Raw genomic sequence first — 16,668 nt, 5'->3', positions numbered from 1 at the left:
TAATCTCGTCCCTCGTTGATTATTCTTGGGGAATTTTATAATTTCGAATATCTTGATGGGAATTTCCTCTTGCTCAAATTTTTACTTGCGAGTCAAACTACAATTTCACGAATTTCTTCCTTTCCTTATGAACTTTGTGCCTTACCGATCATTATCGATAAGTAGAACAAGAGCGACTGCTCGTTCTAATTGTTGGAAATTATCTTTTTCTTCAGTCGTTATAGGTAATTATACAAATTGAAGGCAGTAACAATTTAAAAAAGAAAAAGAAAAAAAAAGAAAAAAGGACAAAGTCACACATGATAAAATCAATCCGTGTCGCAGACCTCAACACAGTCGACTTTCGCCTCGGATTAGAATGTCTGGAATAGCGAGAGAGCTTGGCCTTTGCTCGCCGACCATTTGCATTCGTGGAGGTTAATGGATCGCGGCAGAAAAAGGAACTCGATTCTATCCTTTCGATCCGCACACGAGAACGGCTATAAAACATCGGCACAAGACACTCTCTATTTATCATTCGATGCTTAACGCGACATTTTACTTTCTTCCTTTTCCCTTTTTCCAAATAAAACACCAAATTTTTACTTGTTCATCCATCCTCTGACAACTTTCTTCTTTCTATCATTTTTCTACCATGATATATTTATACGTTAAATAAAATTGTAAATAAATAAATAGTACAATTAAAAATAACGAAGTAAAATATGTATTTCGAAAATATTTTTTTTCCTCTACTCTTTTCTTTTTTATTCGTTTAACCGGTTAGCTGATGCGACCTCTTTGAGAAGACGAAGAAGCTGTTGCGCGCAGGATGTGTGGCAAAGAGTAGACGATGACGAGTATACTCGTCAAACGTAGCTAACTGTGTTAGAATATACATTTGTTTAAAAACGATAACAATCTACTACGAAATTTACGCTATTTCCTTTTTATAATTATCTCCCCTTGTATTTTTATCATTTTCGTTACTACCACAGACCCGATCAAACCACCGGTTTCCAAATTTAATTTCAAATTCGTTGCTTTTTCTTTCTCGTTCGTCGAACTTTACGTGAATTCTTCTATTAGATTGGCAACTAAGTGATTGCGGATTTTGCCAGTACTACCTAATGACAAAGTCCGCAATCACTTAGTTGCCAACCCAATATCATCCGATCGATGGAATTCTCAATTTTTGCTAATATAAGAATTCCACAAGAATTAATGTAAAAACTACGTAAAGTTAGACGAAGGAAAGAAAGAACGACGAATGTCGAATTTTCAATTGAACGTTGAAACAATTTGCTAAGATCGGTGTTAAGTACGTTCTAATTTACAAATAACATTTTTCTAATCGATCACACGACTATATAACGATTCGAGTTGATGGATTTTCTTACGTCTACGTTGTATACGATCAATGACGATGAGTTGAAAGTAGAGCGATCTCGATCCAACTGGTGGCGCCGCCTCAAAATCAAACACAGTGTCTCTGTAGCAATTTCAGCGAATAAAACAGCCTCCCCTTAATTGATCTCATTGAGCGTGTTCAAGAAACCGAGTTAATTTAATTTCTCGGCCGTGTTAGGCCCGCGATACTTCGTTGCGTTTCGACGTTGGAAAAATCTCGCAGTTGAATATTCCCTTAATAAATCCACTTAGGCGATCTTTCCACGAAATCTCAAAATTTCAACTAAGCAAAGGAGAAGTTAATATGCCGCTGTAGCAGACTTCCAGCTTTTAAGAATTTTTATGACAAAAATTTTCAACTTTTTTTTTTTTTGCCTCGAACATTTTACACGCCGAGTACTTTACACGTTTTAACGTGCGTGTCGCTTGTTGCTATTTTTGACGGTTTCGCGAAGTACACGCGTTGGATAGATACGATTGACGCTGTCGCATAATTCTTCGAGTCGTTGGAATTTTTCAATTGCGTTGAGTTTTGTAAAAATGAACGAGGAAAATTCTGTTCAACGTGGGTAACACACGTTAAAAATTATATTTCGAAAGAACGAGATTGTCAAGGTACGTGAATCAATTTTATTTTCTATGTATGATGTTTAATTTTCTGTACGTGATAAAGTATATACGGATCGTAATATCATCTTTTTATTTGTCCTCATCGTTCGTTATTCTGACTTTCCATACATCTTTTCCTTATCTCCTACGTTTACCTCTCACAGTCTTTGTTCGCCTTCCTTTATCTACGCTTTCATTCACACACTATATACTCTACAGTCTATGGTCTGTAGACTATTCTAATTTCAAGTATATATTATAATAATAATTGTCAGGAATGTTCGTTATCCTGAAAAATCATTAATCTTCGAAGAGTGTTGTATGTTAAAAACCATCATTTTTTCATAAATTTTTGTATCTAAAAAATTATTATTCTTCGAAAATGTTCGTATAATGGAAATGATTACTCTTTCAACACTCTTGTGTGCTAGAAATGATTATTTTTGAAAAATTGCTGCATCCTAGAAACGAGTGCTATCTTGAAAATCCTCGCATCCCAAAGTAATGAAATAATTCAAATTATTGCAAAATTTACCATTACTTTGAATCTTCAACCTTATTATATTCCCAACAGTACTTTAGAAATCAACAATTTCTTACGTCAAAAATGATTATTTTTCAAAAATTGCTGTATCTTAAAAAATGTCACTTTCGTTTCCAGAAAAAGGCTCCTTTTCCACGCGGAGAAGACAGAAACGAGGAAGTTGGTTCGTTCGGGTGTAATGAAATCGAGGTCGTGATACACGAGCTGTGAAACGAGCTTCAAGGCGCATTCGCAACGACCGTGTCGTCGTCTGTTCGGCCGTGATAATTGAGAAACTGTTGGTATGGAGGGGTATACGAGGGTGTAGCCACTCGTCGAATGAATGCAATATCGCAGACACGCGAGAAGAGGCTGAAGGTATCGAGGGGGATAAATCGAACGCGGTTTCAGACGATTCCTCGCGACGCGCTTCTGAGAACGGTCTCATTCAAAAAAAAAAAAGAAAAAAAAAAAGATGAGAAAAGAAACGAATGAACCGATGAATGAAATCCCCCACGGAGATATTCACGCTAACTTCTTTCCGCAATTAACGCCCCACTGAACGATAGACGCCAGTCTCGTTTCAACAATGCGGATCGAATCACGCGAGATCGATTGTAATTTGTTTGAGCGATTGGATTTTTTCCATGTGCCGTTTGAAATTACTTTATAGCAATATATTTGCAGTTGCAGGTGTTTATTCAATCGTACGAGAATTAAAGCAGATTGAAATTAATTTTGGCAACGAATGTATCGGTAGAATGGTGCGTAGAATTGCTAACTTTAAATATGCGTGTGGCTCAAAATTGTCTGGACGCAAAATATTTGAGATTTCGAATGTTTTCTCAGATTGATCGACAAAGTGTTTGAAATTTGAGAAATCATTCGAGAAGTTTCTCAATTGCGAGAAGGCCGAGCAAGGTGCTGAGAATCGGCTCAAATTAATTTTCAGCCTCCGTGCTTTTTCCTTTCTTGGAAAAACATTTGCGAAACACGATCTAAACCGAGGCGTAAACTAAGGCGACCAAGCAACGAGGACAAAAGAGCCGCAATCTCCAGCGTACAAATAAAACGTTTCGCAGTTGTCGCAGCACGGTAGCTGCAACAGTGGAGAGGCGTTGGCTAATTTTCGAGATTGCACGAAAAACACACGAAGAAGATTCGACGAAATGTTGCGTTCAACGGGGCCAATGAAGTTTAGAACGTCGATATTCTTTCCTTTTTTTTGGCGTACGCGTGCGTGCTGGGAGAAGAATCTATCGCTAACGAGCAAGTGGCACGCTCGCGTCTCAGTCTCGAGCCTCGTGTTTGTTGCGACGTCACGTGCCCGCGGTGAAAGTTACACAAACGTAGAAATCTTTAATGACAATAATGGTACGCAATTTCCGGGCTTCCTACGATCGCCTGTGTTTTCCCAATGAAACTCTCGCCGGCGAAACGCCCATCACGATTAATAAATCCTCGGTTTCTCAGCGATACAGCGCCATCGACTCTGCCTTTCACCGATTCGCCATTCGTCCACGACGTACTAACGCGCGAAAGTATCTCGGATACTTTTATCTAGCTACTTATTTTCGGCGGGATGTGTCGCGATTATAGAACTACGAATAAAGGGGAATTTCCATGATTTTATTGCGTACGACAGTGTGTCGTTTTCAGTAGACGGTGGTATTGGGTTGGCAACCACCTAATGACAAAATCCGCAATCGCTTAGTTGCCAAGCCAATATAACGAGACTGGTGTTCGCGATTGTCACTTTTTGGGGTCATTTCGTCGCTTGGCACGTTTTTCATCCTTAGATTCCTTCAATTACTGGATTAGAACCGGATCAACAAACGAGAACGTAGATACATGGAAATCACGAGGTATTTGTTGCTAGAGTATTTTAATAATATTAATAATTAGATATTAATAAACGTAGAAATGTATTTAGCAGAAGATTAGTTTAAGATTAGGTTCAGTCTTATTTTTCGTCTGCAATTATCAACTAAAACGCGATAAACCATTTGTCGTAGAACGAATCGTGAACGCTGAAATACATTTGATCGAAATTAATAGCAGAATAATTTTAGAATAACGCACACGAAAGCATCTATTATCCCGAAGAAGATCCTAAAAGTTCAACTTCGCCTTTTGATTCAAATTTCCCGCTATCTCGGGCTTCCTACTGATTTTTTCACCAACAAAATTTTAATTAAAAGTTGTCAAACGAAAGAAAAACGAAATAGTCCAAAACCATAGATATGAATGTATATATATATATGAAAGAAGAGTACCAAATATTGCCGAATTTTATTCAAATTTTCCAATAGCTGGAGCATCGTTCCACGAAGAGGTTTTCCGAGCAACGACCAGATATTCCGTAAAGTTGGCGCGAAGTCAACTTTCGACAATTTTAGCCGTCGCTCCAGCCACGGTTCTCTTCCCTTATTCTCTTTTCATATGAAAATAGAGAGCCAGCCACGCCGCTGGTCAACAATGATCGTTCGATCGTGAATCCGATTCGCATCATGCGAACGATACTAATCGCCGTCTGGCAATTCTCGACTTTCTTTATCCGACGATCTCCTCAGCCGATAAATATGATCGACTCTCGTGTGTGTAAATCCGCGAAAAGGTGAAAGAAAAAGAAGAAGAAAAAAAAAGAGAGAGAGAGAGAAACGGGGATAAAATGAAGGGAAAGAAACATATAGAAAACACGGTTAACGTTGAAAGAAGGAATCGCAACGAAGTAGAGCTTCGTGTTATGCATAATACATTTGTTTACTGGACCCTTTGTAGGCCGCTCTTTCTATCCAGCGGCTATTGGAAAACGAAATTCATGTTACATTAACTTTTTAGAACGAAGCGTAATCCTTTTGTTACTATTAACATTGTTTCTGAGAAGCGATCGAGATTGTTCAGATCAGGCGAGCGTGTTTTCATTTTATTCTTCTCTTTGGTGAAATTAAAGATACACAGCGAAGGATCAAAGAAATGCATAAAATTGATACGTTAGGAATTTTAGTAATTTTTGTATTGGTAACTTTTTACTATATTGATAGAGGTATTTTGCAATTATTTTTTGCACCCACTGTACGAAAGGACGTTCGGAATTGGTGCGCTATGAATTTTAGCAATTTTCATATTAGTGATATTTTTGCCATATTAGTGGGGAGATTTTTGCAAATATTTTTTGCAGCCACTGTACAAAGGGAAGCTCGGAATTGGAGCATTTTTAATTTTAGTAATTTTTGTATTGGTCGTTTTTTTTCATTTTGGTAGAAGTATTTTGCAAATATTTTTTGCAGCCATTGTACAAAAGGAAATTCGGAATTGACGCACTATGAATTTCAGTAATTTTTTCCATTTTAGTAGAAGTACGGTGCAAATATTTTTTGCAGCCACTGTACAAAGGCAAGTTCGGAATTGACGCACTATGAATTTTAATAATTTTTCCACTGGTATTTTTTTATCATATTGGTGTGCAAGTATTTACACAAATATTTTTGTATCCAGTGCACAGTGACGTGTAAAAGTTTCCAGTCAGATACATTTTTCACTTTACAACCCAAAAGCGATATTTTAAAAAAAATTTTAAATAACGCATTATACAACTGTGCAACAATATTTACGTCTTATATTATTTTCTTCTACTTATCTCCTACTCGATATTATTTAAAATTCTCTTATACATCAGTCTACGAACATAAAATAACAAATATATATAGGCAGAAACTTTTTCATGCCACTGTCTATTAAAGCACTATGTAAAAAATATTGCAAAATATCTGTATTAATCATTCGAGTAAACGCTCGAAGGCCAATCAATTGTTTCGTAATGCGAATTAAACATACATGCTCAGGTGCCTTAGTGGATTTAGTGAAACGTAACAGTGTAAAAGCACTTTCACTTCCTGTTCCACATAATGATAAAAGCTGCCATTGGCAACTATTCTTTTCTCTTTTTTTTTTTTTCTTCTTTTGTCGTTGGCTCTTTCGTATCATACGAGTGTTTAAAGACACGAGTTTTAGTTTCGCGAAGAAGATATTACGAGTTTGAGTTCGCGAAGTTGATATTACGTGTAAATGCGTGACGTAAATCGACGAAGGAAGCGAAGAAGCGTAATGAAAGCGTAATTGATTACACGGCCTTGAATCAATCCGGAAGTGCTATTAACTACGTCAATCTTCGCATGGCGTAAATTTCATTTTTTTTTTTTTTAATCTATAATAATCACCGCGACGTTGATAGAGGCCAATGATAATTGTAATTTGTTATGTTAATAAATATTCTAAGAGAAAAATATCAGTTCCCGAGTGTTATAATAAAGAATTGTGTATCTTTCTTCTTATCTTTTATGTTAATGTGTCAGCGTGAAAAACGCCAGCGAAAACATAAATCATTTTTAGGTATTCCAATTTTCCTTTCTTTTTAACGTAAACAACAAGAGTAATCAATTGACGAACATTCTAATGAAAATGAAATTCTTAAATATTCCAGTAAGAAAACTATAAAACTATTATTATAGAAATAACGTTAAATAGTAACGATTGAATATTTTACTAAAAAATTAGACGTATAAATATTTTCATTGAAAATTTGTATAAATACAATGCCAGTAAAAAAAAAGAAGATAAAAATAAGTTTCATTTAAAAAGAATAACGAAATCCTCTACGCTTTACAGCATCGAAATGCAATGAAAATTTACACCTGCCAGTTGCGCATCTTCTCATAATTCTATAGTCGAAGGCTTTTAGCTTCACAACTGAGAGCTCTATAATTGTACAGTCTTTTTACGGCTAACTATTATGCAACGATGACGTCATTATACGAAAGCGGCAAAAGCTTTCAACGACGCTATCTGCGTGAGTATCGGTGATAAAACTTTTCTAAAAATTTAGATTAAATCTCATAAATCGATACCAAGAATAGCCTCGAAGAATAGTTAAACGATAGGAAAATTCAGGTAGACGATACGAATGGAAAAGAAAAGGCAGAAGAAAGAAGATACAAGGGTTGTTAAAATAAAAGGTTTATCGACGTTGAGTAAAGCTTGAGAAATAACGCTGAAGACGACTATGTATAGAATTTGATGCATTCGAAATACATTTTGTTATTTGAACCAACGAACAGTAAAAAGAAATATAGAAACGGGTGGCAACTAAGTGGTTGCGGATTTTGTCAATATCGCCTAATGACAAGATCCGCAGTCACTTAGTTGCCAAACCAATAGAGTCGAGTAGAATTTTGAAAATTAAAAACATAGGAGAAAATTTGCACAGAATTTTTGTGCGCTCGAAACAATTAAAAGAAACATAAAATGATGGTACAACGGTGTTAGCGTAAAAATTTCAAAGATAAGAAAACTGTATAGAATTTGACACGCTCGAAACTAGTTTGAAAAATAGTTGGCAGCGATATAAAAATCGGTTGCCAGTTGACCGCGCATTTTTATGCAATTTCGAATTTCCAAGAATATTATTCAGAGAACAAAACGTCGATAGAAAATTATCGACGTACACTGTACAGTTATAGAGTTTTGCCTATCAAAGATTATAGCAAGCGCTATACCTTGTGCACGTTTTGTATGTCTTTCCGTATCACACGCATTCTGTGCAAGTTTTCTGGCAAACGCGTAAAAATTTGCAGTGTAGCCAATACCAGTGCAGCGACATCTTAAACAAAATTACGCAAAAGCGCGCGAAAATTAAATGAAATTTTGTACTTGTAGAACGAATCGAGAACTAAGCAAACAAACGACGCTGATTCTACTAATTTCACGATGCAGCAACTGCGTTTAATAAAACACTGCCATTGAAGCCATAACTCGATAAGTGCGCGATCGACTATAGTCCCACGAGTATAATGAGACGCTAACGAGCCTCGATTCACTTTGCCCTAGCTTGGCGCAAGTTGCAGACAATCGCAATTCGTGCCACGGGTTTCCGGGATCCAATAAAACGGACGATTTTCGCAGTAACTCGATCGCAGATGGCAAACTTCGCCAACCAACGTAACAGCAATATCGTTTCAAACTCGATTCCCTGTCGATCTTCCGCTAGGCTGTCCTACCGGAAGAAGCTTGGATAGCTACTTTCTAGCGAAACACGGGCATCGATAATTGTGTATCCTCGATCCGAGCTGACACACGCGTCGAATAAATTTACAAGTAGATCGTAGCGGATATTCGTGCCAATTTATTATACGTTTATGGAGATGTAATTAAAAATGCGTGGAGAGCAGCAGATAGGAAATTGTTTCGTGATGTAAATAATTATTTATCGTTATTACATTCGTAGCTATTATTTTATTAGTATTCTAGATTGGTATTTTCGTTTGTTTTTAGAAAGAATCTGAAATTTGTAATCTAAATTGATCGCAGAAATCAGAGAAATTCGATATTTCGGAAACCGAACGATAAGAACTGAAAGGTTCCAGTTACAAGAAACGAGCGCGACTCAAACGCCGTAGTATTATGAGAATTAAAGAAGTGTCAAATTTCAGCGATCAGATAAGATTTCAAGGTCTCGTCGATCGTAACCAACCGAAGAATTCGAACGATTCTAACGTTCTACGAGAATCGAAGGAATTTTCTATTCTAGGAATGCGAAATTGAATAAAACAGAATACGATCTAGCAAACCGAAATTCGACGAAAATATTTCGATATTGCGATAGTCGGAGGAATTGAAAATTGCAGCGATCGAATTTCCTAACCCCATTGTATTTCCTCCGTTTGCTTCATAAAAACGTGAATTTGCACGAACATTCGCAGTATAACCGAGTTAATAAATATTTTCAACGACGCTGTTTCAAGATTGCTATTTGGCTAAAGAACCTACAATGATACAATGATACAATAGCAAACAGTCGTCGGACGGATCGTTGAACGTCCATCTTTGGCCATGGGAACCTGTCATTCCATAAAACTTTCACGTCCCTCCTAAAGCCATCTAACACGAGCGTAACGCGTCACTCCATCTCTGTCACGCTTGTTACAAACTATTACAAACATCACTTTTTTATCTATTTGTCACATCTTGTCCAACAATCTCGTAAAATATCGCATAAATACCGGCCACCGATCGAATCGCGGACGAACGAACGATACGTTTCAACCGGACGATACGCTGCGAGCGATCGTTTCACGAAGATTGCAGGCGTGTTGCTGCCGTTTAGGCAAGAGAATTGTCTCGCTTTCTTCTTTATTATCCGCTTCCTAAGCGGCTTGCTGATACAACGACGAACCGCGTGTAAAACAACGATTCTCACAAACGTTTACACGCTACTGGAATTCACCGGCCTCTCGTCCCGTCGTCCTAACTATACGTCGCTTTATACGCCAGATGATCAGATCGCACATGTTACATTTACGAGAAATTAATGTACGCATTAGCCAGGAATTTCACTATTTCCATACGAAGCATTTCCTCGTACTTTGCGTAATATCTTCCGATTCACACGCGCAATTTCTCGTTTAACTTCCATTCTCCCAGAGTCCATCAGTCTAGTCTCCGTTTTTGTCTTTGAGTTTACTGTTACTTTCTTTATTGTTCTTTTTCTTTTTTTAATCTTCATTTATTTGTCGTTTTCGTTCCATTGCCTGCTAAGGTATCGGTGACTACAATTTATCGCAAATACAGTGGCCGACCCCGATAATTTCAACATCGAGGGAAGACGTAGTATCTTCGAGTTACAGAGGTTTTCTTTTATTGTTCTAATTAATCGTAGTTAACATTTTTATAGGATACCGCATGAGGTATTATGAAACGCGGTTTCGCGTCTGCAGTCCGCAAATGTTAATTAAATATGCACGCGCGCGCGCGTTCGTGTGTGATTCTGATTATATATAATTGTAATATTTACAACGCAGCTAGGTATATCTGTTCTGTTGTTGTGAAAGCCACAGCCGAGTTTAATCCGCGTACGTTCCTTCTGCATTCACGTAAGATGGTGTTTTGCCATTTTGCCACAAGTTCTCCCATTCTCGTCTTATCGTTCTTCTTACCAGGCGTTTCTCTTTCAAGTCTTTATTAGTAAGTTAGTTAGTCGTTAGAGTTGCGTAGCGTTGCTCTCATTTAGATAATCGCGTGGTTTTTCGAACTACTTAGCAAAAAGGAAGAAACAGAGAAACTCGAAGGAAGATTAGTTCGCAGATGATGAATTTTGTTTCGCTGTCTTTTTGACGACTTTTGAAATTTCAGATTTACCATGATAACGTCCGATAATAACGTGTCTTTTTCTTTACAATTGTCCCTTGTACTTCTTCTTTTTTTATATGGATTTGTTACATCGTTATATTTCTTATTTGGAATGTTTCTTAATAAAAGAAGATGCAGACCGCCGTTGCTTTCGAAATAAGACGGATCGACATCACGAAACGGATTTGTCCGGATCATTCTAAAATCTACCCACGGAGTCTTTTCAATTTTTTCAACGCGGTATTATATCGAGTACGTGGACTGGGACATCTTTTTCTTCCACCAAGATGTTTTCTTAGTTCCGACCCACTCGTGAGAAGCGAAGTTCGATCTCCAAGACGGATCAACATCTGGTTACCGATAATAGGCTTTGCAACGCTATGTTCTATTAAAAAAAAAAAAAAGAGAGAGGAAAAAGAAATAAGAAAAAACGAAACTGACCATTATAAGACGAATCGAGAAGTTAAATACAATCTCAGAGCAAACTTTCTTCTCGAAACGTCCCGTCACTTCATCCAGGAATTGACCCATTTCTATCTGATCCTAATAGTTGCGAGCTAACGATAAAAACACATGGTTGAATTACAGATTGCCCAAAGAATGCAGCAGAGTTAAAATAAATCTTCGTTGAATTCCTTCTAACTCCGATCTTCTTGTAATCGAAACGAAAATTCCCTATCTCTTCGCTCTTCTTCCACGGAATCGTCTTGAAAAGCTTCGTAATGGTGCGTTTACATCGAGCGAACAAGCCTTCATTTTGATAAAAATATGCCTTGACGACGAGCGAAACTGTCGTTTAAAATGACCAAACGCGTGGAAAGCATCCGCATATTCTTTTGCATGGTTGTCAACTTCGTGTCTTTATTTAAGCCAAAAACTATCTTAAAAAGGCCAGACGTATTTAAATATATTTTTCGCAATCAAATTACGAGGAAAGATCGAAATCTAGGTTTTCTTCTTCTCGTTGACATTACATTCGTACATTTTTTTTCATCGCTGAAGTCTTCGAGCGTTCGTTTGCACGGTAAATACACACGTCGATACAGTAGAAACTTTATTCCGCCCTAATTCTTCTAATAGCATCGACAAGCTTCGATCGTATTCCGTTTCTTGCTTTTGATTTAACGCAGGATACGAGAGAAAAGATTTTTCTCAACAGCATCGCTTACCAAGGTTATTAGGCGAGTTTAAGGCAAATGTGGTTAGTTTATACGTTGCGTCATTGTTGCTTTATATTAAAACGAGTTTGCAGTAACATTGGCTACAGTTCGAGACGTATAAGAAGAAAAATATTTAAACTAAGTTGGAAAAATGTCACATTTTCGGGATTCGGCGTATAAGAAACCACGTTGGTAAGCCTGCCAGTCAGTGGACAAATGCTCGTCTACGTTTCCGCCATATTAATTTTACTAGAAAGTTAGGGGGAAGAAGATCGTCACTCGCTCGGTCTGAAGTAGCGAAACGTGGCATGACAATTTGCGCATTTATTAGGAGCAAACTGCTTGAACAAATCCAATCAACTGTTCCCATCGACGTTCAATTCGTCCAACTCGACACTCGTTCGGCCCTTCTTTATTATCTTCGAGTACAGGGAGGCTCGACGAAATTCCCTAGAAAGCCGATCTCACGAATTCTCGAAGCGGCCAGGATTCATGGAAATTCGAGCACGCTCGAGGAATCGAGTTTCGATTGCATCGACGAAATCGTGTTACGTCGGCGGATCGATCGTGGCAACGTGGTCACGTTGTGACACGAATAAACTATCGCTGCCGTTTCCAGGGAATCCACCGCTTTCTAGGACAGCGCCTTTGCGGGCGTTACTCGCGAGCAAAACGCATACTTTTTCCACTTGCTTTCATTTCCTTCTGCTTTAACGTCTTTACGTCGTTTTAGAATAGAAGATGCTTGTGTTTTCGTTTATGCTGTTGTTCGACAATTTGCAGGGCAAAAACAGAAATTTTCAGGAACAATTTTTTCGCAATCGACGTTTATTAATTAATGGGCGTAATTTCGAGTCCGCGGCTCCAATATCGAGAACAAGGCAATTCGTAGATGAACGACTAAGAAAGACAACTACGCAACGAAACTGATAGTAAACTTTCTTCCAATTCGATTGAAATACACAGAACGTATATATACGTCGTCTGGATTCTCAATAATAGAAGAAACATTTTTTCCACGATCCAAAAAAGAAAAGAAAAGAAACCATATGATCGAAATACCCAAAGGAGTTCCAAATTTTGTACGAACGAATTTCTGAACGAGAACGTAAGAAGGTGGAAGAAGGTGAAAAGCCGCGGGCAGCGGACACGAGGCCCAGCTTCTTGTAATTAAATTTCTCTCTGCTTCACCTCGCCACCCTTAAAGTCTAAACTAAGTCCGTCCGTCTTTTCCCACGGGATTATAACACGTAACGCGACGTGCCAGTGGTTCATTGTGTTCCATCCACGTACGGTGGAATCGTAACGCGGACACGAGAACCTAGTTAAATTGTAATTTTCCCTCTGCTCGTTCCCCCAGCGATTCGCAATTTCGAGCTAAATACGCTCCGCCGTCTAATTTCATTGGTTAAAATAGCTCTGATGTCTTTTATGCGAATTAAAAGAGTAGTATACACTAGCGGGGTTAATGAACCGTCAGATGAACTCCCTCTCCTCTCTTTCTTTCTCTCTCTCTTGCGAGTAAAGCGTGGATATCTATGCAAGCAAGCTTATTCATATATTTTTATGAATATAATTCGAAACTCATAGACAGAAATAGAAATAGGTTTACCTAACGCTATAAACTATATTTATAGATCGATTATGGATATTTCGCGATATATGTATCGCTTGGTGTAGATGAGGTGAATATGTCGTGTCCGTGGTGATTGTGGCTGGAGGCTGTAGATGTCATTGCTGGGTGTGGTACTGCTATATTTTCTTCCTATTTTAGAATCCTATTTTAGAATGGAAGAAAAATCGGACTTCGGTTGCCGGGATTCGATCCCGCGTTCCGAACGTTCGTAACCTAATGCGCTAACCACTAGCTACGTCGTCGTTAGTTGTTTGTGTCGAGTGGCGGTATTTGTGCTGTCGAGTGCCGCCACATAGATATTTATTTGTTTCAATGGGGTAACCTAGAAATTGGACTTGTGTCTTACGTGAATTAAACACGTAAGTCATAACTAAGACACAAAGAGGTGGAACATAAAATTGCAAATGGCCGCAATAGCGTAGAAATATGCCAACTTTGTCTCGCGATATATTTAGACGTAATAAACTTCGAATCATAAATATCTCATTGTCTAATAGAATATAACGATAAGAACTATATATAACGATTACTATATTTCAATTCCATAGCAAATACGTGTATGCACGTTCTGTGCATTTCTGTACCTTCGAGTTTCTCACAAACGCGTGAAAATTCGCGAACTAGTTGGAACGTAAAGCTTTTGCGACTACTAATGTGACAAAAATTAATATACAGAATGATTTTCCAAAATTCGTCAAAAATCATTGTGCTATGATAAGATAAATTAATACAATGATTGGTATGCGATACAATATGTAGGATATATAGTTAGGCGAACGTTTTAGCTAGTTTCGAGTTAGAGAGAAAGAGAGAGAATCGAGATATCGATTGCAACGGAGAAAATTCGACACCCATAATGCGTGACTTTTGCCATCTCTCGGTCTTGATAGGGTGACTATAGGGTAACTATAGTCACCCCCATTGTATAGTGTAGGTTATACTATATAGGGAAGTTTTAAATTAGAGACACTGCTTAGAGAAGCTTTAAATTAAAAAAGAAAAACCTTGTTCAGAGAACTTTTCGATTAAACGCATTGTTACGCTGGTAGCGAATTAAAAATCTAGAAAATTTATCAAAAATCTGCAAGGTCCACAAAAGACACCAACGATATTTTCCTTATCATATTCTTATCCTCGTTACGATACTCGATCGCGTTTTTCGATTGAAATAATGCTATTTCACCGAAAGATAATTCTAAATTAATTTAATATTCTAACTTTTATTTTTTGTAAGCACTATTTTACCTTTCGTATTACTCTTGTATCGTCTTCTTATCCGAAATTTCTTTTCCAATAATAATTTTCGAATTTAAAATTATCTCTAATTAAAATACACTTCGGTAAGTTCTGAATTAATTGTAAATTAATTCTAAACTCGAAAAATATTGTTCAGCGTTAGGTTAGGATCGATCAAACGTTTCCCAAAGTGTATTTTAACTAAAGATAATTCTAGAAATTATAATTCGAAAAGAAGAAGAAAACGATACGATAACAATGCAAAATTAAAATAATGTTTAAAAAAAAAAGAAAAAAAGATAAATCACTACGATCCTTGTATACTGTCAAGTTCTTCTATGTATACGTTAATAAATTATTTGGAATTGAAAATTGCATCATTTTTGTACCACTCTGTAGACCTAAGATATTTGATTACAGAAACTGAACGCTATACCCTGTACGAAATCAATGTCTCCCTCGAGGTTAGTGGGAAACGACCCCCCACCACTTCGACCAATGTCTTTCATGGGAATACTCACTCTCCATACTAAATCTTCGACTGCCATGACTGAACCTTGAACTGAATCTTTTATCGAACTCGGGCTTACCTGTAACAAAAAAAAGAAAAACAATTGCTTGAATAATCGTTGCGTAACTAATAATAAGTCAACTAACTGACTATGAAATATCTACGGGATGAGCCACGTTTTATTGGAATTGCAATGATGCATGTGCAATCATTTTGTGGCAATATGTTTCTTAAATGGAAGTACACATTTTTTTTGCATCGAGATACAATGCCGGCAAGAACGATTAGTTAGCCGAGATATTTCGACTTTAATCTTCTAGAATTGGTCATGTGCAGGACACAGAAGACGTAAATACGAGAGTATCGTGTTACGTCTTTCCCTGTTTGTCATGCGATACTCTACCAATGAGATCGAAGTTAAAATATCTCCTAAACTAACCAGTTTCTTTTTTCGTGGAATAACGAGAAGAACCTATCTGTGTAAAAAGGAAAGTAGGCGTTTCTGCATCTATGTAAGTCACGCAATGGTTGATCGCGCATGCGCCATTGCGGTTCTTAAAAACGCACGATGCTACGAACGTAGTACCCTTCGAACAATTCGTCCTTCTCCTTCGACATTTTCTCTAACTACGCTGACAGCGGCGCTATGACACCAAGGAATCGCGCGAACCTCCCGGTACACAAGTATATAACATAATATAAATATAGAATACATAATATAAAAGTATTGTTACCAATGTACACGTTACAACGTATCGATATCGGCACAACTGGAAGAATCTTCTAAAAATTTGCTCCTATCGAGCAGGTTTGCTCTCCCTCGCGCAAAACGTATTTACAATTGCACGAGTTTCGCGTCACACAACGAAATTATCAACTGTGCCGCTATCAACCAGATCTTAGTTTTACAACGGCAGCTCGCTATCCTTTGAAACGTACACCTGTCGAGTCGCGTTGCCACTATCGATTCCAAGCGACATCTCGATTCCGAGCTTGGTCGACCGTGCGCTCGATCTTACGACTATGAACGCGTAACGCAACGGTCGATTCTAATCGCCGCGAGGTATTAGCTCGAAGGCGTTATTTTTCTCGCTGTTATCTTCCGCGCGATTTACAATGGTGTTAGATAAACCCATAAAAGCTAATGCCGATTAGTAGGCGAATCGGCCATAGCCCCGCGCCACTATCCGAGTCTGTTGTGACTAAGTGCAACGAGATATCGCGATTTTCGCGAACGTTATCGAAGAAGGAAGAAGAAGCAACAACCGTTGTGGCTCGCTGTACTCGTTACCTGTAGTTGTTGCATTTCCGTTGGAACACGTCCCATTGGAAGCACATGGTAGCGAAAAAGTGACCGGCACCCGGAAATCCGTCGATCGAAGGGAAACACGACATGCAAACGACCGAACAGATAAAGGAG

At 37.9% G+C, this 16,668-nt stretch overlaps 1 protein-coding gene across 5 annotated transcripts in view; it reads right to left on the bottom strand.

Annotated features, from left to right (window-relative positions):
* Positions 1-16,668, bottom strand: part of LOC100745091 (IQ motif and SEC7 domain-containing protein 2) — a 142,922-nt gene that overhangs the window by 65,415 nt on the left and 60,839 nt on the right. Inside the window, exon 1 of one of the 5 annotated variants that reach the window (XM_012383454.3) lies at positions 16,540-16,661. The exons of the other annotated variants lie outside the window; for them this stretch is intronic. Coding sequence (XP_012238877.1) covers positions 16,540-16,643 — 104 coding nt within the window. The 5' untranslated portion in view covers positions 16,644-16,661. Of the gene's footprint in view, positions 1-16,539; positions 16,662-16,668 lie in introns of those variants that run through there. 5 annotated transcript variants of the gene reach the window in all.

The sequence above is a fragment of the Bombus impatiens genome, unplaced genomic scaffold, assembly GCF_000188095.3.
Source record: "Bombus impatiens unplaced genomic scaffold, BIMP_2.2 scf_0217, whole genome shotgun sequence".
NCBI lineage: Eukaryota > Metazoa > Arthropoda > Insecta > Hymenoptera > Apidae > Bombus > Bombus impatiens.
The sequence above is the reverse complement of the archived record's forward strand: the minus strand, read 5'-3'. Positions and strand labels throughout refer to the sequence as shown.